Source organism: Vipera ursinii, assembly GCF_947247035.1.
Source record: "Vipera ursinii genome assembly, chromosome: 1".
Classification (NCBI taxonomy): Eukaryota; Metazoa; Chordata; class Lepidosauria; order Squamata; family Viperidae; genus Vipera; species Vipera ursinii.
Window position 1 is genome coordinate 94,647,186 of NC_139512.1, and position 25,447 is coordinate 94,672,632.

A 25,447-nucleotide genomic window follows, 5' to 3' on the forward strand; every position below is an offset into this window, starting at 1 on the left:
AAGGGTACAACCCGGTCAAGTGCCTCAGTGGCTGCCCTTTCCCAGGTTTCCACTAAGGCATCCGCCGAGCTGTGAGCAATGGAGGCAGGTGGGGACCCCAGCGCCGCTTGGAATCTATCAGGATCCATTAAATGTTTGATGTGGTGATAAAGATGCTGGACTGGCAACGGGGAAGCCATGAATTCTAGTTCTCTCTTAGCGTGGAAGGCAACAGGTGACTTTGGGCCAGCCACACTGTCTCAGCTCAACCCACATCACAAGATTGTTATTATGAGGAACGTAGGAAGGGGGAGCACGATGTAAACTAATAAAGGGAGTGTGCATTTACTAACAAAAATGAGAGATTAATTTAATAAAGAATAAATAATCTTAGTCTTGTTATGATTTAAAAATCCATGAACAAATTTGGGTGAGACACTCCCCAGCTACATTGAAAAAACAACTTGCTGATAACATGGAAAGTAATACTTCATGGTTTCATTTGACAATTGATGTTCTTATAATTATTACAGATTGTTCTTGTAATTTCTGATACATCAATCTGACAAAATATGGTAGTATGTTTCATTGTCCTTTATTTTAAAATGAATTGCCATTTTATAAACATACATGTGGACATGTGTGCATGCTTGTATGTGTATATATGTGTATGTGTGTATAAAATGTATGTATGTATGTATGTATGTATGTATGTATTTATTAAATTTATTAAATTTATGGGCTGTCCATCTTACCACAGGGTAACTCTGGGTGGATTACAGTAAAAAAATCTTATCTATATACATTAAAACATAAGGTAAACTATCCTATTTTCTAATAAATGCTTACTTGAGCTTTAGACAAGGGATCTGCTGTTACTCAATCAACCACCTGCACTATGCTGTTTACCCCTTGGGACTCCAAGCCAACTGGCAGAGCTATAGGCCCTTAGGAAAGAATATGAGGGTTGGGCCAACTTCACACCTGGGAGCAAGAAATTCTAGTGAGCAGATGCAACAGCAGAGAAGGTCCTTCTGCTGGACGCTGCCAGTCAGAATAACTGGAGCTATAGGATGGAGCCTCTATCAGCATGAGTCGGACAGGCCAATCCCAGTTGGATGAGATGGTCCTTCAAGTGGCCTGCACCTATGCCATGAAGGGCTTTAAAGGTGATCACCAACATCTTAAATTTCACCTGGAAGCAGACCAGCAACTATGCAGCTCACGGAGCAGGGATGTTACACAGGCCCAAGAACTGCCTGTGGTGCCACACTTTGCACCAGCCGTAGCTTCCAAATGCTCTTCAAGTGTAGCCCAATGTAGAGCACATTACAATAGTCCAACCTTGAGATGATTAAGGCCTGAACTACTGAGCATGGGGACTCCTGATCCAGGAAAGATTGCAATTGGAACATAACACAAAGTTGTGCAAAGGCTCTCCTATATGCTGTTGTCACCTGCTCCTCAAGCAGAAATCCAGGAGAAACCCCCAGGTTGCAGATCAGATCTGTCCGGGGCAATGCCACCCCATCCAGAGTCTATGATGACAAAGTCCCAGATCTCACATCCCCGTGTACCCAAAGCCATTCAGTCTTGCCAGGGTTCAATCAAAGCCTATTGTCCTCCATCCTGATCCCCATAGTCTGTAGGCACTGCACCCACAGCATCACTTGGGTTACCAAGAATGGAAATATAGAGTTGGGTATCATCAGCATACTGTAGATCAGATGATCAGCATACTGTAGATTTTATAGTTTTCATTTCTGTGGTGATTCTAGTTAGAAGAATTAGCTTTCCAGTTTAGTGTATTTAGCATAGTTCACTGTTACTTTTTCCCACACTGCTCCACAAGCAAAATGCTAAAGTAATATACTGACTAAATTTTAACTTATTTTAGTGCCTTTAAGTGATGAAGAAGATGGAAGTATGCTGTTTGATAATGTGACCAAATCTGCCATTGATCCCTTTGACACATCTTCTGGATCTGTACAGTTGATTGCAATAAAGCCTGTAGCTTTGCCTCCTGCACACCCAGGAACAGACAGGACTCAAGATACAGCTATCCTTAATGGGGAGGTAAGAATGCATCTCATACTCTATTTTCTGTTATATGTTGAGGTTTGGCAGATCTGTTAAAGCAGTGATATGAAGAGGGAATGCTGGATAATGTGGCTACTGAGCAAATTGGTGGTTTGGCAGCAAAGGCAAAAAATTGTGTGGAATTGTCCAGTGATTCTGGCAACAATTCTGAGAGGCAGACCTAAGAAATTAAACTTCAGACTGTCCTTTCGACCGAATAGGTTTTCCTCTGTTACCTTTTTGAAATGATAAGTGTGCACCATTCTTAGAGGAGAAATTCTTTTTTTCTTCTTCTCCATCTGTATTTCAAGTACAACAATGTTAGAGGCTTCTCAGAGCTTGGGATATTAGATAACATTTTGTAATACACTATTGGCTCAGAACAGTTGCACATTCTCCTGTTATCCAAAAACAGTTAGGATCTCTCTTGTCCATCCAACAAATGTTAACGACGTTTAAAGATAAAATTGTGTGTTAAAATGCAAGTATCCAGTTGTCTAATTTTTTCCATAACCTAATCTCTTTTCCTTTCAATAAATTTAAAAAAGGCTTTGTGAGAATCTTGCTTTCTGTTACCAGAAGCTTGAGACATAGTGTCAAATGGAAGGAAAAATATGTCTCATAGATTAATCTTAAAAGATTTGCATAAAATGTGTATAACTTTATATAATGAAAAAATAATGCTACTTCAGTTTCACCATTATTTAGGTGAAACTGAAGTAGCATTATTTTTCTTTGCTGATCTTTACACACAGTAAAACATTCAATTGTTAGCAAAGAAGATCAGCTTTTAGAAGGAAAACAGTTTTTAGATGATGAAATGAAAGGATGACAAATGTCTATCGTTTTATTCTCCTACAGCTGCTCTATCAACAATGTAGCTTTTATCTAGAGAGCTTTTTGATAATGAATATTAAATTATGACTCAAGATTATATTATGAAAATTTCCATAGATGTCATATTATAAATTATGAAAGAAAGCCAGAATATATCACTACATATAATTGTGAACATATTCCCCTGTGTGGAAGGTAAAAGAAAATGAGGATAAGAGGGGTAATGAAGCTTACATATGTCAAAATGTTTTGGGCTTCCAGTTTTTGCATCTGCAGTGCATGGCTGCAAGAGAGGATCTCTGCTGCCCACAGCTAGTTTCTTCCTGCTTGGGGGACCCTAGATGGGTCTGAAGTTGCCCTGGAGAGGTGACTGTGAAGGAGGGGCACCCCGTCAATCACGAAGTGATGGCAATCACTTCCTTTGATCTGGGGAAAGCCCTCTGAACCCGACAGGAGAAAGGCTAGCGTGAGATCAGCGTGTAGCCCAAGTTGCTTGCAGCCGAAGTCCCAGAGCACGAACTTGAACATTGGTGAACAGTGTGCTTGGAATTGGTGATAGTACTGATCTTCTTTCTTCTATCTACTATTTAAATCATTGAAAAGATCCTCAAGGCAAGAAAACCTCCAGAAGTGAAGGGAGGGGACTAGATCCCCATTCCCTTATAGACGGAAGCGGCACATTAACATAAAAGGTTGAAAGACATATACTAAAACTTGATTTAAAATATTTCAGTCTGAACAAATCTAGGAACCAAAAAACTGTCAATATTATACTCTAAAAATTTTCTGATGGAATTATAAAAATATATAACAAAAATAACTTTTTGATGGAAAGAAAAACTGAAAAAAGAAATAACTGCTGACATCTAGTGGACAATCAGAGGATAGAACACTAACAATAAGGACTCAGAAATTGGCAGAATGCCCAGAAACAAAGAAAAAGTTGTTCCTTTGAACTGCAAATAACCTTGATGACACCTGGGAACAAAGAAAGAGCCAGCTATAAGATTAAAAAGTGTTTGAAAGAAAAAAAACACACCTGGACTGTTGCTTAAAGCTAAGAACTGTTTATGGGGGAAAAACTTCGGCTTTTTGGCTAATCTTTTAGAGGAGAATTTGCAGGAAGGATTTAAAGTGGCTTAATATACTGAATCTGTAATTTTGACTGATAAATTGACTTTTGAATTAAAACATTGATGACAGATTATTTGAAGAGGGGAGACAACATGGATATCATATACATATCAAAAAATGACAGGATGCCACATTCAATATTTTCTCCTGAAGGACTTAGCCTGGAAAATCAAGGGCCTCCAGAAGCAATACTTCAAGGCAAGATAAATACTTTCCTGGAGGAAATATATGTAATGTTAGGACAAATACAAATGACAATAGATTGAAATCACGACGAAATTTGAAACAATTTCCAATCTAAATCTACAATTAAAAAATACCCAGGAAACAACAACAAAGGAACAAACAAATCAGGTAGCAGATTACAAACTAGAAGAGTATAATCAAATTGATGAAATAACAAAGGAAAAGAATTACAATTTGACACAAACAGGAAAAAATCTACAAAGTTCTGATATAATAAGAAAAATGGTATTATTAGGAGAACTATTAAAGTTTGGGGGACAGAAAGAATTTATCTTACTTACTTCATCTTTTGTATTCCCAACAACATTTGTAAAAATACAGAAACTGTTGGGTAAGCGGATTACATCAACTTGGAAAATTACTTGGCAAAAGAAGATCAGAGACAGATACAAGAGATTTGACTTGCCCTTCCAAATGGACTATTACGTGAATAAACATTTGTTTGAATATGGCTAAAAGAACAGAGAATTTCAAACATAAAGGGGCTTTATAACAAGAAGGATAATGAGATTTAAGTAATATAGTATGTTTTATAATATATTAAATGTTAAAATAATAGGTTGATATAACTTTTATTAATATATAAGTAAAATATAAATGATTAAAAAGGATGTTATATCTAGATACTATAAGACAGATAAAAAGTATGGTATTTTTATAATTCATGACATAAAATATTGGGATGATGTACCTAAATGGGAAAATTTAGAGAGTGAGATGACTAATATGAAGAAATTATGACTGATAAGAATTTTTATTTATTTATTTATTTTAATTCCATTTATATCCCGCCCTTCTCCGAAGACTCAGGGCGGCTTACAAGCTTAGCAGTAGCCTTCATTCTATGTATATGCCTGCTTATTAGAGCTTTCACACACCCCCAAGCGGCATTATTACAAAGTCAGCTTAATTGCCCCCAACAATCTGGGTCCTCATTTTACCTACCTCGGAAGGATGGTAGGCTGAGTCAACCTTGAGCCTGGTGGGATGCGAACCTGCACTAATTGCAGGCAGCTGGTGTTACTTAAGGAGGCATTAGCCCACTGCTCCACCAAGGATTGAATATAAGAAAACCTAAGCGAACAAAAATTATAAAAATAGGATGTATGCTGAACTAATGAGATGATGGTTATGAGAATAATATAAGCTGAAAAAAATGTTATATAGAGAGATTTATATTATTTGTATAAATATAAAAAATGCCTATACCTAATTATTTATATATTGAAAATATTAAGAATTATATTTTGGCTAAAGTTGAAGAAGGAAAATACAAATGGGAGAAGGGAAGATCAAAGAAATGTATTATTAATTAATATATTAATTATGGAATTATCAAATTTAATCATTATTGACTGTTAATTAATTATTACTGTCCTTTTTTTCTTGTTAAAATATAAACCAAGACAACACACTGTACATCAGGCACTGGAGATTGTTATAGTTAAAAACCAATAAAATATATATAAAAAGATGTTTTGCTTAAGAGGACATTCCAAGGGGAGTGTTGAGTTTGTATTTATATTGCATCTATTCTTCTCCTAAACTATCATCCATAAAGATTATATTCCCTTCAACTATGCCTTGAAATGTGAATATGTAACCAGATTCTTCTTTAAACAATCTTTCAAGACTGTGTTGAAATTTGTTCTTTTCACCTCTGCTACAATAAGGTGATTTGACAATCTTTAATCAGTAGCTTTACAGCCTGAAGTTTACACAGAAAGCTGTCCAGTAACATATAGTTATTTAGTTCTACATTGCATAGTTTAGACTCTGGTTATATTACAGTACATTCCACTGAGTATCCATATTGTTACATGGCATTGCCATAGACACTAGTGCTATTTACTGATACTGAGTTTTGACATAGTTGCATGTAAAAATTTTGTAATTAGAAATCAATTTTTTCTTTTGAAATTTTTTCTCCACTTTTTCTTGCAGAATCCTTATAAGTTCAGAAATATTCTTGGTTCTCCTGTATTGGTCTATAAATTTAAATTAATATTCAATTCAGGGGACTGTGAATGCCATTCCAAACATTTATCCTTTCTTGTAAATTTTGTGGTTGATTTGTAGCTATGCTTCAGCTTTGTCTTGCTGAACTATCCAAGCTTTATTATTACTTTTAATTTCATTGATTATGGGACATTAGCTTCTAAAGATTCAAGTGACTTATGTAAACAGTAATCTGCAAATGTTCCTATGATCTGTGAGGATAGCTACATCTTTTTTGACGTATGCAAGGTCATGGGAATCCTGAAAAAAGATTCTTATCACCATCACCAAATTCTTTACCTAGATACATTGATTGTAAATTGAAAATAATTCATAAGAATTTGCTGGAATTCTTCTATCACTTTCCCTTTCCCCTTAATAAATCTTATTAAAGAGAATTCTGTAATTCTCTTTAGTAGTTTGAAACGTCAAAAAAAGAGTAGGAAAAGCAATACTAGGATACAATCCCCCAAATGACAGAATGATCTCAGTTTGAATCCAAGGCAAACCATTCAATATCACAGTAGTACAAGTCTATGTCCCAACCACCAGTGCTGAAAAGGAAGAAATTGACCGGTTCTATGAAGCCCTACAGCACCTTATAGAACTAACATCAAAAAATGATGTCCTTATCATCATGGGGGATTGGAATGCTAAAGTAGGAAGCCAAAAGATAACCGGAATAACAGGCAAGTTTGGCCTTGGAGTACAAAATGAAGTGGGGTACAGGGTGACATAATTTTGTCAAGAGAATTCGATGTTCATAGCAAACACTCTTTTTCAACAACCCTAGAGATGGTTCTACACATGAACATCACCAGACGGTCAACACAGAAATCAGATTGACTATGTGCTTTGCAGCCAAAGATGGAAAAGCTCTATACAGTCAGTAAAAACAAGACCAGGAGCTGACTCTGGCTCAGACCAGGAGCTTCTTGTTGCAAAGTTTAGGCTTAAACTGAAGAAAGTAGGGAAAAGCACTAGGCCAGTCAGGTATGAACTAAATCATATCCCTGATGAATATACAGTAGAGGTGACAAATAGATTCAAGGAATTAGATCTGATAGACAGAGTGCCTGAAGAACTATGGACAGAGGTTCACAACATTGTACAAGAGGTCCTAAAGAAAAAGAAATGCAAGAAAGCAAAATGGTTGTCTGAGGAAGCTTTGCAAATAGCTAAGGAAAGGAGGGAAGAAAAAGGCAAGGAAGAAAAAGAAAGATACACCCAATTGAATGCAGAATTCCAGAGAATAGCTAGAAGAGATAATAATGCCTTTTTAAATGAACAGTGCAAAAAAATAGAAGAAAACAATAGAATAAGGAGGACCAGAGATCTCTTCAAGAAAATTGGAGAGATGAAGGGAACGTTTCATGCAAAAATGGGCATGATAAAGGATCAAAATGGCAGGGACCTAACAGAGGCAGAAGAGATTAAGAAGAGGTGGCAAAATTACACAGATGAACTATACAAGAATGAGCTTAACATTCCTGATAACCACGATGAGGTGGTCACTGACCTTGAGCGAGACATCCTAGAATGTGAAGTGAAGTGGGCCTTAGGAAAACTGAGCAACAACAAAGCTAATGGAGGTGACAGTATTCCAGCTGAGCTATTCAAAATCTTAAAAGATGATGCAGTAAAAGTGCTACACTCAATTTGCAAGCAAATTTGGAAAACTCAAAAGTGGCCACAGGATTGGAAAGGTTCAGTTTACATTCCAATTCCAAAGAAAGGCAGTGCCAAAGAATGTTCAAACTATCGCACCATTGCTCTCATTTCACATGCTAGTAAAGTTATGCTTAAAGTCCTACAAGCTAGACTCCAGCAGTATCTGGATCAAGAACTACCAGAAGTACAGGCAGGATTTCGAAGAGGCAGAGGAACTAGAGATCAAATTGCCAACATACGCTGGATCATGGAGAAAGCTAGGGAGTTCCAGAAAAACATCTACTTCTGCTTCATTGACTATGCTAAAGCCTTTGATTGTGCGGATCACAACAAACTGTGGCAAGTTCTTAAAGAGATGGGAGTACCAGACCATCTTATTTGTCTCTTGAGAAACTTATATGTTCTGTTCCAACCTATGACCGGCCCTGTTTGAATTTCAGGGACAACCCCTTTCTATAATCAACAGGCTGGAAAAAACCCAACCAAATTTATTTACAAAGAGTTCAAACAAAAGTTAAATGAAAAGTTCAAACAAGACTTAAACCAAAAGGTTAAACAAGAGTTAAACAAGAATAACAGACCAGGACTCTAGCAGAAGATCTTCAAATGGTTGCCTTCAGCAACCAGCAGCTTCCACACATTCCCCTTTTATCAGCAGTCCGAAGGCGTGGCTTCTCATTGCCTTCTCCCGAGTTGCCTCATTGCTTTCCTCTGTTCTGCTCTGCTATATTGCCTCCTGAACAGAGCCAGCTGTGGATTATCTTCTTCCAATGCTCACACAGCTGAGTCTGAGGAGGAACAAGACGGGAGGCGCCTGGCTGAGAGTTGTGCAGTGCATCAGAACCTTCCTCTGACACCAAAGGCTCTCCAAACCCCACCTCCTACTCCTCTTCAGAATCATTAGACTCAGCTGCCAAAACCATAGGCTGATGCTGAATCACAACACTATATGTGGGTCAACAAGCAACAGTGAGAACTGGACACAGAACCACTGATTGGTTCAAAATTGGGAAAGGAGTCCAGCAAGGCTGTATACTGTCGCCCTGCCTATTTAACTTATATGCAGAGCACATCATGAGAAAGGCAGGACTAGATGAATCAAAAGTTGGAATTAAGATTGCCTGGAGAAATATCAACAACCTAAGATACGCAGATGATACCACTCTAATGGCAGAAAGTGAAGTGGAACTAAAGAGCCTCTTGTTGCGGGTGAAGAAGAAGAGTGCAAAAGTTGGGTTGAAACTTAACATTAAGAAAACCAAGATTGTGGCATCCGGTCCTCTCAATTCCTGGCAAATAGATGGGGAAGAAATGGAGGTAGTGACAGATTTTATTTTCCTGGGCTCCAAGATCACCGCAGATGGGGACTGCAGCCAAGAAATTAAAAGACGCTTGCTCCTGGGGAGGAAAGCCATGACAAATCTAGACAGCACACTAAAAAGCAGAGACATCACCCTCCCAACAAAAGTGCGTATAGTCAAGGCTATGGTCTTCCCAGTTGCAATGTATGGCAGTGAAAGTTGTACCATAAGAAATGCTGAGCGCCAAAGAATTGAGGTCTTTGAACTGGAGAAGACTCCTGCGAGTCCCTTGGACTGCAAGGCGATCAAACCGGTCAGTCCTAGAGGAAATCAACCCTGACTGTTCTTTAGAAGGCTAGATCCTGAAGTTGAAACTCAAATACTTTGGCCACCTAATGAGAAGGAAGGACTCATTGGAGAAGAGCCTAATGCTGGGAAAGATTGAGGGCAAGAGAAGAAGGGGACAACAGAGAACGAGGTGGCTGGATGGAGTCACTGAAGCAGTAGGCGTGAGCTTAAATGGACTCCAGAAGATGGTAGAGGACAGGAAGGCCTGGAGGAACGTTGTCCATGGGATTGCGATGGGTTGGACACGACTTCACAACTGACAACAACAACAACAACAACAAAATTTGAAAAGACTTATTTTGGACAGAGTACTCTTTTAAATGCTTCACTCAACAAAAATATTATGTGATTGAAGATGGTGCAGTTTTTGTTTCCAAGTAAGCCCTTAAGAGCCCAAATGGGCCATCCTGAGTTGACTAGATAGGCTACATAAATTGAATTAAAATAGAATAAAATAAACAAGTGTTCCATGTTATCAGGGTTTTCTTGTCATGCTTTAGTATATTTTTGTGGTGAAATTGGTTGAATTCTGACAACTTTCCTATGTGTATGCAATGCTATGCGGTGGATCTATAGACAGCTTCTCCAGCTAAAACTTTCATCTGCTGTGATTGGTGGGTTCTGTTCTGCATGTAACTTCCATTTCTTAATAATGTTGCCATAACTGAAATTGCCATTTGGGATCATTTTGAAATTTTTAATAGACCTCCCTCCTGGGTTTTTAAGAATAATTTTTTTTCAAATGTTCAGACAGTTGTTTAGAGGAGTCCATGTTTTTGAAAGTAGGGAACAGGAGTGTCAAACTGGCAGCCCACAGGCCGGATGCGTCACATGCCGACCCCGCCCATCCCAACTCCGCAAAGGCAAAAAACATTGTGATACGTGACAATATGTCATGTGACAGGATTGAATTTGATACCCGTGAGTTAGAAGGTCAGAGCATTTGTTCATTGGTGTTATTCTCTTCACCTGGTAATTGTAGGCCTAACTAGTTAATCACTGTTTAAGACCTATTACCAATTTTTTAGTTTTTTTTAAAGCAATTGAATAAACTAGAAGGGTGTCCAAATGTCCTGATACTTATTTAGGAAGTACCTAAATAATAAACATGTGTTCAGATTTGCAGAAAAATATCATATTCAGTTGTATAACCCGGAGATTATGCTTGACATTACAACCTTCATTAGGACTGAGTGATCTCTACATTTATATGGAGCATCAAACTATCTGAAAGCCCTAAAAATATTTTTTTAAAGTTCTCAATAGTGTGACGGAATGAACTACAGTTGTGTTTGTTATTTCAGAGAATTAGTCACCTTAAAAACTCATACTCTAATTTTATTTATTTGTATGTTTTCCTTTTTAAATTTTATTGTCAGATTAACAAAGCCTTGAAACAGAAGTCTGATATAGAACACTATCGCAACAAATTGCGACTGAAAGCCAAGCGGAAAGGCTATTATGATTTCCCACAAATTGACAAGGGTTTGGCAGATAGAAAAAAGATATATGAAAAAACACAAAATGAAATAGACCATATCCTGGATCCTGATACAGATGGATCCTCTCCATTTGTAGAGCCCAAAAACAGGTGAGTAACTGTTCTATGTATATTTGTAGACTGTCATACTAATCTTCATGTTCCACAAAAAAGACAAAATGTGCAAATTGCTGTCTTGGCGTCATATGGTATGTATTAAAGTGAAGTGACAAGTTCATTTGCATATGAATAGTGTTTTTGTGGTGTGCCATCTTCTGCTGAATGAGTTGTCATATGTTTAGTTGATAGGTGCATCATTTTTGAAGTAATAAAAGTGTAATAAAATGTTAATACTTAAAAGTTGAAAAGCAGTATGTTCAAATGGAATAGTGTTCTATCTTTTCTGTTGATTATGACTGAAAATTTGTTACTTCATACTATTAAGAGTGGAATAAGGACCCAACCCAATGGATTTCTCTGCTACAGTGTTCTGTTACAGGATTCATAAAAACAGGATGCAAAAAATAAAATAACCAAGTCAGTTTTCAGGGTATTAATCAGTAGAGGTCTTCATTTTATAATGTAGTGAAAATGCTGCAAAACTCTGTTATAAGGGATCTGTTTAACAGCTTGTGAGTTAGATCCGACATGCATAGCAAAAGATAAAATAGTTCCTGAATTACATAGAAAGCTTTTTTAAAATTAATGCATACTATAGAAATATAAATAAACAATGAATAGATTCATATAACCTGTGCAGAGAATATGATGAAGTAATGGAATCATGACCAAAAAATATATAGAAAGAATCAATGTGTAAATCCTCCAATGTGTTTTGCATAAGGTTTTAATATTACGGTATTACCTATGTGGAAATTTATTTGCTTCTGCAGATTGTAGAAAAAGAGCATGAAAAATATTTTTAAAGATAAATTTTAATGTTTAATTTGTTACATTAGAGAAATAGATTGTTGTTAAGTGAAAGCCATGGTTGTTAAGCAGTTTCATGAAAAAATGAAAGTAAAATGGGGCCATGTGACTGTGGAACACTTCAAACAGCCATAAATGCAGCCATATTGCCAAGCCCTGAAGTGTGGTCGTGTGATCATTGGGGGGGGAACAACCATTGTAACATCAGATCTATGTTATAAGTCTTCTTTTTTAAATAGATTGTAACTTCAAACAATCACTTTGCAATTGGTTGTAAGTCAAGGACTACCTGTAATTAAAAATACAGTACTTAAAAAAATGAGTGAAAAAATACAACAGAAAAAGATATCATATAATGTTACAATAGTTATAATTCTATAAATAATTATCTAATGTAAGCATTATACATACACATCTCTGCGTGTTTGTGTATTCATTTCTAATATACTTACATAGCTGTCATTTTTAACCTATATTATTTTGTATTCATGAGTCCCATATTTCATTGTATTTATCCATACAAAGTTTACATCTGTATATAATCCTGTGCTGTCCCGCTTACTCTCCCACACACACATAGCAGTGGTTTAGTGGGTTTATTCATATTCCCCAGCAATTCCCTTCACCAAAACCCCAGAACTGTCCCAATTAAGTCTAGCCAAAATCAGACCAATGCTAGTCCACAAAGCAATGGACAATGAGTCCACAAGACACTTGAAAATTTCCCAAACAAGATAAACCCACCAGGCAATATTAAATCCACAACACAAGAGGATTCATGAGGCAAGAAAAGTCTAGAGTTCAGAAGGCATGATCCAAAGTCAAGGCACGCTGTTAATCCAGAGCAAGGCAGGAAACACACAGCTAGGAAATAAACACATTCCCAGCATCGCTTCCATCTGTCTGCTGTGCAGCCTATCAAGAAGGGCAAGGCTGCTTCCTCGCAAGTAATCAGGCTGACCTTCACTTCTCCTGCCTTTTCTCTGCCCTACATGTTCTTGGATCAGGTGTAGAAGGCAGTTCCTCTTCCTCATTGCTGACCGGCTGCAGCTGCATGCTCTGAAGCCTAAGAGCTGTCCTGCTGCAGCCCTCTTAGATGGCTACTTGGAGCCATTGGCTTCCTTTCAAACATGCCCGGAACTGGTTCATCCTTTTCCAAGCTGACACCTGGAGAGGTATCTAGGGAAAAATCAGGGGGAGTGATCACAAATCCACTCATAAGTAGCAAGTGTAATCAAATCTTTAATCCATTGAATAAATGGGGCTAGACATTTATATTTCCAAAGTTGCATTATAAATCTTTCAGCTATAATAAGGGCATGAAGAACCTATTTACGTTGCCCAGTTGTATCATGTATTAGTTATTTAATTCAAAGATTATTATGTTCTGAAAATTTCAACTTTTAGCTCATAGGTACAATTATATCTTTTGCTATTTTCTCCCAAAATGTATGAAATATAGGACATTGTAAAAAAAACCCTGTTTTAAAGAAGCATTATCTTTATATTTCCAACAAAATGCGGTCCTAGACTGTGTTTTTCTGTGGAGGATAAATGTTAAATTCTAAATCTATTTTTTATTGTATGTGAAATGAAATGAAAATTTGTCCAGTTGGCGATTTTTCAGTATTTTGATTTGAATTCAGAGACATGAAGTACCCAGATTTTTGAATGGGAAACATATACATCTTATAACTAAAGTAGAATGATTGATTATGCATCATAGAAAATTAAGATTAAAAATAACAAGGAAAATTATTTGAAAGATGAATTGAAATATTTTTGTATGTAGATGATTAGATGCCCATGCACCCATATATAGAGATGCCCATATATAGAGAAATACAGAGGAAGAATTGTTTAAAGCAAAAGAAAGGGCAATGATTCCAGTTCTTAGAGGTGAAAGATATGAAATACATAAAACAAGAGATATAAATTGTCAGTGTTTTAAATTTTTATTCAGAACTATATGGTAAACCAGATAATACATCAGATGATGATATAGGGGACTTGTTAAGTAATATAAACTTACCGCACTTCAATGCTACGCAAAAACACCTTTTATTTGTCTCACTATCGGAGGCAGCTATTAAATAATTTTAAACGTAGCAAGTGGATGGTTTTCCTACAAAGTGATATCAAATATTTATAGATCTTTTGGTGCCCAAACTGTCAATTGTATGATGAGATGATAGGGGAATTATCAGAGGCATTTAATCAGACTTATATTACAATAATATCAAAATCAGGTAAAGATCATACCCAATCTGCTATCAGCCAAGTTCATTAAGTTGACACAAAGATTTTAACTGCAGTGTTAAATAGTTTACGGCAAATGTTACCACCCATTATTAAGAATGATCAAGTAGGGTTTATATAAACTAAAGAAGCAGCAGATAATATTAGGTTAGCTAACAGATTTAAATCAAAATGACCAATTTGTAATCCTGCCATTAGTTGCTGAAAAAAACCCTTTGCTCTTTGTATTAAACATTTTAGTAATCTTGAAAAGGAATGGATTTCCCTGTTTCTTGTATGTATTTTCCTTCTTTCATTACTCCGAATTGTAATGATTATCAACAAAATGTATTATGCAGACAGACCTTTATAAATCAGTATTTATTTTGTATGTTCTGTATAAAGGTAAAGGTAAAGGTTCCCCCGCACGTGCGTGCTAGTCGTTTCCGACTCTAGGGGCCGGTGCTCATCTCCGTTTCAAAGCCGAAGAGCCAGCGCTTGTCCGAGGACGTCTCCGTGGTCATGTGGCCGGCATGACTAGACGCCAAAGGCGCACGGAACGCTGTTACCTTCCCACCGGAGTGGTCCCTATTTTTCTACTTGCATTTTTACGTGCTTTCGAACTGCTAGGTTGGCAGAAGCTGGGACGAGTAACAGGCGCTCACTCTGTTATGCGGCACTCGGGATTCGACCCGCCAAACTGCCGACCTTCTGATCGACAAGCTCAGCGTCCTAACCCACTGAGCCACCGCGTCCCTGGATATGTTCTGTATACATTATGCCAAAAACAAATTGGTGTTGCAGATTTGTATAAGGACCAGGTCTCAATTTCTTTACACTCCTCTGAGCATTTTTTGCTATGTGTTCAATTCTTTAAATCCTTATGATATGTTCCATGTTGACCTCGGCCAGCCCTATGCCTGTTGCTCATTATAACCAGTGTTGTAATATACCTCTATCCCTTTTCCCCTTAATAGTTTCACAATTAAATCAAGGAATGCCTGATAATCTCTCTGAAAACAGCATCATTATTTAATCACTTAAGTGTGCAACTGGTGTCAGCCCATTACTGCTGTCTTATATGTATAAGAGTAACAGAAAAACATTTTAATAACCTATCCCCATTTGCCAAAATAAGGGAGATTAAGGAGGCTCATAATGTTCTGGTTAAAATACACTATGAAAAATGTCTGTTTTGCATGATGGTCTGTCATCCCAGTTTTCCAGTCTTGCTTTTATAAAAAAGCACTTTCAGGAATTTTTATCATTGACATGTTTTTGATTTATTGGTTGGAACAGTTAATTTCATAATTTAGCCTCTCTCTGGGTTTCCACTTGAACCTATTATTTTTGATTCCAGCACTGAGATTATCCTTATTTGTTGGGAATTAATTCTAGTACCTGCTCTTAGTGCTGCAAAATGCATAAATACCAATATATTTGTCTATACTGAAGATAGATACAATTTTAATTCTTTTATCTGTTAAAAGCTCATATTGTAGTTAATTACAGTTTAAAAATAGTTAGAAAATCAATTTTGAGGTTATCTGGGCTTCTCATAGTACAGTTATTACTATTGATCAACTTAATCCTGATCAAGCAGACCTATGTTTATAGGATAATCAGACAAATCATCTTGGCACTTTATTGGTTTTAAGCTTTTGTTATTGGAAATAATTTGATCTTTCTGCTCTTGATGTTTTATGAAGTTCTGTTATCTGTTGGGGTTTTTGGAGAAATCAGTTGAAGGGTGGTAGTTTTTGCTTGGCTGTTGGAGATGCAATACAAAAATTGAAACAATAATGTATAGGATCTGTGGTGATCCTATTATTGCAACAGTTGAAGTTGAAGTTCACAAAATTATTAAATTAACTGTGTAAAGATAGCATATATTCTTTTTTTGTAATGTATTTTATTGATTTTTAAAAACATAAATCACTTAATAATTGGTGAACAGTGTATTATCTGGGTTATATTTGTAAAACAATCACTAACAATTGATTTCTATAATTCATAATCCACACAATAGTTTTAGTTGATTTCCTCTTTTCTCAAATACAATTCTTATTGTTTTGATAGATAACAATTAAATATATTTTTCCCTAGTCCTAAAAATAATAATCACATCAATATAATATTTCTTTTCTATCCGATCATTCTGGTTGCCTTATCATAGATCTTGTTACAGTCCTTATTTTAATTTGTTTCTCCCACCAAATTCAGATATTCTTACTGGTTAAGATTTTCTCAAAAATTAATTACATTTAAGAATTTAACTCTATTTTTCCATATGAACCATGTCACACTTTTACATTTCTTAAGGAATAGATAAAACAGTAGAAAAAAAGAAAGAAAAGCAAAAGTAAAGAAGCATAAAAAATAACATAGTACTTAAAATATATAAACCTCCTAAGCTAATATGTATTTATTTCCTATTCTTTTTAACCGTAATTAAAACTATGTTTAATCTTTAAAGATTCCATTTAATACAGCTAATCATCTAGTCCTTTAACTCATAATTTTCTTAAATTCAATCAAATTTAAATATCTAAAACATTTCCTTTATCTAAGTAATTTCAACTTTTTTATATTACTCATATCAAGAAAGAGAACAAAAAGGGGAAAAAGCATATTATGCTATATTTAGAGAATTCATCCCTCTTAAGAGTGACATATATATTCCAAAACCTTTCTATTTCTTTAACCATATTCAAACAGATGTTTCTTTTTAAAGTATTCTCTCTGTAAGTCCCATCATCTATTTTCTTTGTTTCCACTTTAGTTTTTTTTGTCAAATTTTTAAATTTGAGATTTAAAGAATTTAGATCAGATCTGGTTTCTGTCCTGTGTAGTAATGTACTGATTATACTTTCGTGATCTCATCACAAAATGCTTGTTTTCTTTTTTTGCTTCTTTTCAAACTACCTAGAGAAGAGTAGAAGAAACATTGAACTACGTATAGTCTATTCTTCAGTGGGAAGCTTGGAGAGTTGCACTCTCAGATTCTCAAACTAGAATCTGTTTGCATTTGTTGCAAATTGTTATGTTTTAACATAAAGATATATATGTAAATATATATGTAAATATATGTAAAAGGAGGATATATCTGTACAGTTAATTACCACCACCTTCAGTAAATTTGAAAATTTGAAATTCCATGACTGCTTGACCTTGATAAAGAGAAATAAGACAATGTTGTTCTATTACTTATTTATTAATTTGATTTAGATGCCACACGACTAGAAAGTAACTCCACATTTCAAAAATACACAGTGTAGGTATGTTAGTCTCTTCTTAGTAGTCAAATAGTAGTAATATATTCCATACAACACTTGTTGTTAGTTGCGAAGTCGTGTCCGACCCATCGCAACCCCATGGACAATGTTCCTCCAGGCCTTCCTGTCCTCTACCATCTTCTGGAGTCCATTTAAGTTCACGCCTACTGCTTCAGTGACTCCATCCAGCCACTTCATTCTCTGTCGTCCCTTTCTTCTCTTGCCCAGCATTAGGCTCTTCTCCAATGAGTCCTTCCTTCTCATTAGGTGGCCAAAGTTTCAACTTCAGGATCTGGCCTTCTAAAGAGCAGTCAGGGCTGACCTCCTCATACAACACTTAGTTGAGCTTTTATATTAAGCAGATTTGATACCTTGCCTTCTGCCCTTCTGGCAAAGAAATTCAATAGTACACTTATATAAGAGTACATCTACCCTTGCCCTCTGAGAGAAATTGAATTGATTGTGCACATTTTCTAATGTCCTTTTTATTCACATGTGGTACAAAGTTTAATTATAGTACTTTTAACCTCAAGGCATCACAAAACACCATCACAATAATCTTATTATGTGCCTTTAACAGATACCTCAGAAATATCCTGCAGGAAAGTAGTAGAATTCTGTTTGATCACCATTGCTGTTCAGTGGGTATGATGCTATAGTGTTAAGTGTTCCAGTCTGGTTACATTATGAGCTTGAAGCAGTGGCCATGAAAGCAAATACATTTTGAATTTATGCCAGTACTCTAATTTTTAGCAGTAAAATTATATTATCTTGTTTAAAATTTCATTAAGTATTGAGACACAATTCAGACATTTTAGAACGTATGTATTTTAGTTGCTTTAGTAATTTTACATTCATTTGATTAACAGTCTTCAGAGAAGAGGAAATTATTCTGGTTCAGGAATCTTTTTGAATAGTTTACTTCTCATTTCTATATAGAATTTGAAGCTTCCTTTCTATTATGTTTTGAAACTGCAAATAGCAGTGATCACTGAGTACAATTAAGATTTGATTGATTGATTTGTTTCAGACATGACTTTTGATTAAGGCAGTAATGAAAAATTATATAGCTCCAGTATTCTAAAGCCTGGTAATGGGTAACAATAACTTGCAGTGTGCATGGCACATTCTCGTTGTTTGCCATAGTAAATTACCAAACTTATATTTTAGCAAGAAATTATATTTACTCGTTTCCATAACGTGTAAAACTGTATTATTAATGGGTAAAAGGAAATTTCACAATTCTTTCAGTTTTCATTTATTCATCCCAAATGTTTCTTCTGGCCTCAAAAAAAAAATGCCACAGTGAGAAATTATCTTGCATTTAAAAAAACAAAACAAAACAAAAAACATTATTCCTGGTCACAAGTATTTTCAGACTCAAGTTACTGAATTGAGTGGAGAATGGGATGTAAGCTTCTTTCTTTTTTAGGAATTAAGAAGCATTCATCAGATGAAAAGCTTTCTTCAGTAAAAAGAAAAGTAAACTATTCCTTTTGCTCATAGATAGGGAAAAACTAGAGTGGACCTTCTCACCAAAAAAATTATAAGCAAATTCTACATTAAAGATGTCCGGATATCCTATGTTAATCTTCAACTCTGGTGTGGACCGGAAATCATGCCTTCCATTTTGAACTTAACCTCTGGGTTTCTGTTATGTTCCATATTATTCACAATTTGACTATATTTTTTAATTAAATCCCACATTTGACATTATCAAATAAAATTTCATCAGGTTCAGTAATTTGTAAACTTAAAGCTTCTTCTGAGAATCTCTGACACACAAAAATGCTATGTTGGAAGATAATCACTCTGTATTCTTCCTTTTGATTATGGCTAAGTTGGTTCAGTTAACCTCATTCTTTTGTAGGTATCTTGCCTAATTTTCTTGAAATCAGCTAAAAATTGCAAATGAAATAGAGCTGTTTATTTGGATATGTTACTTCTGATCCAACCAATTCTCAAATGTTTCACATTTACTTAAGAACTTTAATGGCTTCTAAAAACCTTCCTCTAAAATATAAAAGGTAATGAGAATGTGAGCAAATGAATAAAATATAAAGTGTATATGAATATAAGCACATATGAAGAATGGTTGCAGGATCTGGGTATGTCTAGTCTAATGAAAAGAAGAACTGGGGAGACATGATAGCAGTGTTCCAATACCTCAGGAGTTGCTATAAGGATGGGGGGGTCAAGCTATTTTCCAAAGCACCAGAAGGCAAGATAAGAAACAATGGATGGAGAGAAGCAATCTAGAACTAAGGAGAAATTTGCTAATAGTGAGAACAGTCAACCAGTGGAATGGCTTGCCTTCAATAGTTGTGGGTGACCCATTACTGGAGGCTTTCAAGAAGAGACTGGACAGCCATTTGTCTGAAATAGTATAGAGCAGGGGTCAGCAACCTGAAACAGTGAAAGAGCCACTCGGAACCGGTTCCCTCACAAAAGGAAAAACTGTGAGCCACAAAAACTGTGTGCGCATGTGCGCATGCGCAGAACAGGGTTTGACTGAAGAGTGGAGCCAAGGCGAGATATGCACCTACCGTGCATATTTGAATTGATTGGTTGAACATTTTTAGTCCTTTTTTTTTTTTTTGGACTGCACATGGCAGAGGACTGGGAGCCGCAGGAGATGGCTGAAAGAGCCGCATGCGGCTCCGGAGCTGCGGGTTGCAGACCTGTGGTATAGAGGCTCCTGCTTGGGCAGGGGGTTGGACTAGTTGACCTCCAAGGTCCCTTCCAATTCTTATTCTGTGTTCTGCGTTCACATATTTTGCTGTTTCAAGTGTGGAAGAAGGACATACAATCAAATTCAATCGAAAATCAGAGAAATGCCTTAGAGAAGAACGTACAGTCCGTGAAGGTTGTACAATCTGTTATATATAATCTGTTAAATTCTTCTAATATATGATGTTTATGGTATTCAGAAGTCATTTTGTTACAATGAAATTCATTAATGAGCTTCAGTTTTTTCATTTACACAATTTTAAAAACATTGTTGATATTGAATACTTTGTTATGGTTACTGTGTAACAGAAAATAAACTGAAATCAGTTTGTGGGTCTCACTATCAATTAGCAAATCTGATAGGCATGGAGATAAAGCACAGTTCAAATTTTCTATTGTTTATTGAATTAATATTTATCAGATGCCAATTTAATTTGGATTGTGGGCAGTATCCAACATTGTTTGAATGGATTTTCACTCAAAAGGTGATCACTTGCTCTCTGTTCTCTTGCAACTTCTAAGATCTACCCGAGGAAGTCTAAAATGCTCTAGAGTGGTAGACTCCATTCCACCAGTAAATGGACATGATAAAATCCAATCCTTTATACAATATTTGATTTTAGACTAGAAATTTGGATTGAGTTGTCACTTAGCTGAATAGTCGGCTAATTTAATTTAAAGATTGTTGGGTTAATCCATCATTATTACCTTCTGTGAATGTAGATATAGATGGTTATGTCAGTTTAAAATTGTAGATTTGTATACAGATATTCACAAGGCAATATCCAGTTTACACCTAGGTTTCTACCATCACAAATAATGCATAATTCGATTCAAAGATTGCTTAGACAAAGCTGTACATTTTGAATTGATGCATATAAGATGAAAGAATTAAAATACGATATGCCAATAATAAATGCTCATAAATCAGTATAGGCTAAATATCAGAACGATCTATTAATGTTTTATCCTATTTTAATCATGTGTAAATATTTCCTTTTTCTATAGGCAACAAACAAAGACTTCAGTTTACCGAAGCAGACAGTCTTTGAATAGTCCTAGTCCAGGAGAAACTGAAATGGATCTTCTAGTTACACGTGAAAGACAGAGACGTGGTATCCGCAATAGTGGATATGACGTAAGTGTATGGAGACTGCATTTGTTGAGCATATTGCAATGTTAATAAATTGATTTAGAAGAATTACAATACACATTAAGTTTATCTTAGCAAAATTATGTATCTACATATTTGCAGCTTTGAGTCCGCATCGGGAATCAATATTTTGCAAAAGGTTTGTAAAATCAGCCCCTGAAATCAGGTTGAATTTTAGATGTTCATTTTTATGGATTTAGAAGATTTATCAATTTCCCCCCAAAAAAATTTAAACTGATCATGGATAACGTTTCACAGAGTAATTGTGAATTGTTACTTTTACCATCTGTCGGGATAATGTAAATTTAAATAAAAGTCAAAAGTCAAGAACATTGAGATATTTGTACTGGACCTAAGAAGCTACTTCCCAAGAATCTCAATTTGCTTACCTAGTTTCTTTTGATTAAGTTGCTAAAACTTTAGACAGCCTTCCCCAGTCTGGTGATTTAAAGTGAATTGGATTATAACAGTTCTGCATGACATATGGCCTGCAGTCTGCATGTGGCCTGCCAAGTAGCCTTGTGCAGCCAGCCAGCATATTTTGAATGCTCAACAAATACTAAGTATACCATTTATTTGGATGTGAACCTTACTGTGTGTCTTGTATATTCTGAAACATTCCCCCCCTATATATATATATATATATATATATATATATATATATATATATATATATATATATATATATATATATATATATATATATATATATATGCAAATTATTCAAATTGCTAATAAAGAATTTGGGAGGCTAAGATGATCATTTCGAACTCATTTATGTTCTCATCAGTTAGTCATACCCTTTATCTGAGATTCGAACCCGGGCTGATTATATATCAGGCAGTGTTTTAACCTCCTGAGCCACGGGGTTCTTTCTCTCTTATATTAGCTGGAAGGCAAGGCAAATGTATGTTTAAGTATTTGTCAAGGCTTTTTGAATGGACCTTGCTAATTAACTCTTTCATTCCTGTTTTTTAGCCTCCCAAATTCTTTATTAGCAATTTGAATAATTTGCACAAATAATGAGCTGTCATAAGTTGACTATGTCCTGTGGATAAGCCCTGAGCCGGGCCAAAACAGGAATGAAAGAGTTAATTAGCAAGGTCCATTCAAAAAGCCTTGACAAATACTTAAATATATATATATATCTTAAACAAAAAGCCTTGACAAATACTTAAACATATATATATATATATCTGATGAAATTGTGAGCTCTTGCTAAAATAGACTATAATGAGAGAAAAAAAATAAAACTGCTAACTTACTGGGGTGAAAAATCTCCCTAGTGAAAAACAGATTTTTAAGAACATAAACACTGAAATTGAGATTGTTCTTGAAATGAGCTTTAACGTTGCAAGAGAAATAATTGTTGGTGGGAAATGTTTTACAGAAGGCAGATTTTTAAAGCTGTATATAAAGGTTGTGCCCAATTTTTGCACAGAAAAGAAAGCAATATTTGAGTGCAGCATTTTGTTAATATAAAAGATGAAGTAACAAAGTTTCTTGAAAATAAATTAGAAAATTTAAACAGCCTGAAAATGAATAGTGGAACTATAATATCTTTTTATTTTGCAATATCACAACTCATGTAAATAATCTGAATCTTCCCAGTTTCAAGGAAAAGATCAACTAATCTTTAAAAATCAATAAAAGCATTAAAATGAAATTACGGTACATCTTTTGAAGGGACAACTCCAAGAAAGCAGAACTGGGTCAGTTTCTTATTTGTACTTAGCATATTTCTTATCAGGTGCACTGAGTTAGGAAAAAAATAAATAAAGAGAGCATGTTAGCCTTCTGATTGAGGAATTCCATGAAACATTTGCTTTGACCAAAGAAGAAAAGGCTCAGTTAAATATGATTGAAAATCCATTTTTTGTAAATCCAGAAGAAATATCCCTAGATTTCCAAATAGAAATAATCGAGTTGCAATGTTCAGGTGCTTACAAATCAAAATTTAAGGGAAACAAATGTTTAGAAAAGGAAAAATTTAGAAAGCTCACTGAAACTCAGCAAACTTTTGTATTTTTGGAAACGTATGTATATGCAAACAAATCTTTGCAAAACAGTTTGAGGATATTGACTTCTCATTTAACCCAATAAAAAAGTGTTGTTGAAAAAGGATGCAATATATTGCATTTATTTATTCATGTTTATGTACTATACACATAGTATCATAGTCTTCATATTTTCTAGTAATAACCTAATTTACCCCAGACTGTTCCTTTGTGGACTGTGGTTATTTAAATGTATCAGTGTTATCCTTTCCTCTGTTTGATTTGGCTGGATTAAAAGTTTTCCTCACATTCTACTTCTGGTAGTCATTATGGCCAGGACATTAGAAGCCTAGAGTAACACAGAGCCTGATGTTAGACAAGCCGCATTACAGATTTACAGACTAAATCTCACATTCTTACATAACGGTAGTTCACTGTCCCAGATATTTGTTCTTTCTTATAATAGATATATAGACTAAATGGATGCATCTGTACTTTGCTATATAAATAATTTATGTCTTAAGTCTCTAGATACCAACTTAAGTTGCACTGTGGTGGTTTAATTCTTCATTTAATGGGTGACCAAAATTCTTTCAGTTATATTCCTAACTATTTGACAGGTGATTTTGATTGATTTATTATGTATGATCAAGCTGTTTTTGACTCCTAGTGACCACCTAAATAGATTTTCTCTGTGATGAGCTATCCCTAAACTTTTCCCGTTCTTCCAGTGGAGCACTCATTGTCACTGTAATTGAGTCCATTCACCTTGCTGCTGGCTATCCTTTTTTTTTCCTTCAACCTTTCCCAGCATTGCAGCGTTTTCCAGAGAGCTGGGTCTTTATATAATGCAGGCAGTCCGCAAGTTACAACACTTCACTTAGCAACAGTTCAAAATTATGACACCCCCAAAGTACTTAAGACAGTTCCCGAAGTTACGAATGATGCAGCACCATGGCAGTCATTCACCTGTACGACTGACTGCTGAGACACTGCAACATTCCCCCTGCCTATTCCCACCCCCACAGGGACTTGCCCTGTTATGACAGCCACCAGTTTCTCCACCCCCCACCCCAAAGGCTCACTTACCTTTTGAAGATCCAGAGTTCCAGAACAGATTAACCGCTCCTTCTCTCTCTTCAAGTGAGCTGTCTCACTTGCAAGGGTTGCATGGCACAGCAGGGCTGTTTCTTTGCCTGCTGCTGGCACTCCAAAAGGGGAGCAGTGAGAGTAGAGGCTAAACGGGATGAGCATGTCCTGCCCAGCTTCACCAACTCACCCAGGCTGCCTGCACAGGACACCTGATCTGCTTTTGGAGCTCTGAGCAGGCTTGCTGAGTCTGAAGGAGCATGAAACCGCACTCCCAAAGGCTTCTCTGTGCCAAAAGCTTTTGACAAGAGATGGAAGGCTTTAAGCAGTGCGTGATCGCTCCCCCAAAGCCTTCCGTCCCTTTGCAAAAGCTTTTGGCCCAAAGAAACCTTTGGGGATGCAGTCTTGTGCTCCTTCAGACTCACTGAGGCTGCCCTGTGCTCCAAAAGTGGATTGGATGTCCTGCACAGGCATCCTCAGTGAGTCAGTGAAACTAAACAGGACAGGGGATCCTTGTTCCGCTCTGCCTCTGCTCTCATTGCTCTGCTTTTGGAGCACTAAAAAGGTAAAGGTAAAGGTTCCCCCGCACATGCGTGCTAGTCATTTCCAGCTCATCTCCGTTTCAAAGCCGAAGAGCCAGCGCTTGTCCGAGGACATCTCCATGGTCATGTGGCCAGCATGACTAGATGCCAAAGGCGCACGGAATGCTGTTACCTTCCCACTGTAGCGGTCCCTATTTTTCTACTTGCATTTTTACGTGCTTTCGAACTGCTAGGATGGCAGAAGCTGGGACGAGTAACAGGCGTTCACTCTGTTACGCGGCACTCGGGATTCGACCCGCCAAACTGCTGACCTTCTGATCGACAAGCTCAGCGTCCTAACCCACTGAGCCACCGCGTCCCTTTTGGAGCACTAGGAACAGACAAATAAACAATGGCAGAGAGATTGGAGGGTAGACAGCT

General features: G+C 36.2%; 1 protein-coding gene across 1 annotated transcript in view; it reads left to right on the forward strand.

Annotated features, from left to right (window-relative positions):
* Positions 1-25,447, forward strand: part of KIAA1549L (KIAA1549 like) — a gene marked incomplete at its 5' end in the record, with an annotated part of 185,302 nt that overhangs the window by 133,332 nt on the left and 26,523 nt on the right. The window contains 3 exons of the mRNA XM_083357765.1: positions 1,877-2,055; positions 10,973-11,184; positions 21,255-21,384. Coding sequence (XP_083213891.1) covers positions 1,877-2,055; positions 10,973-11,184; positions 21,255-21,384 — 521 coding nt within the window. The remainder of the gene's footprint in view (positions 1-1,876; positions 2,056-10,972; positions 11,185-21,254; positions 21,385-25,447) is intronic.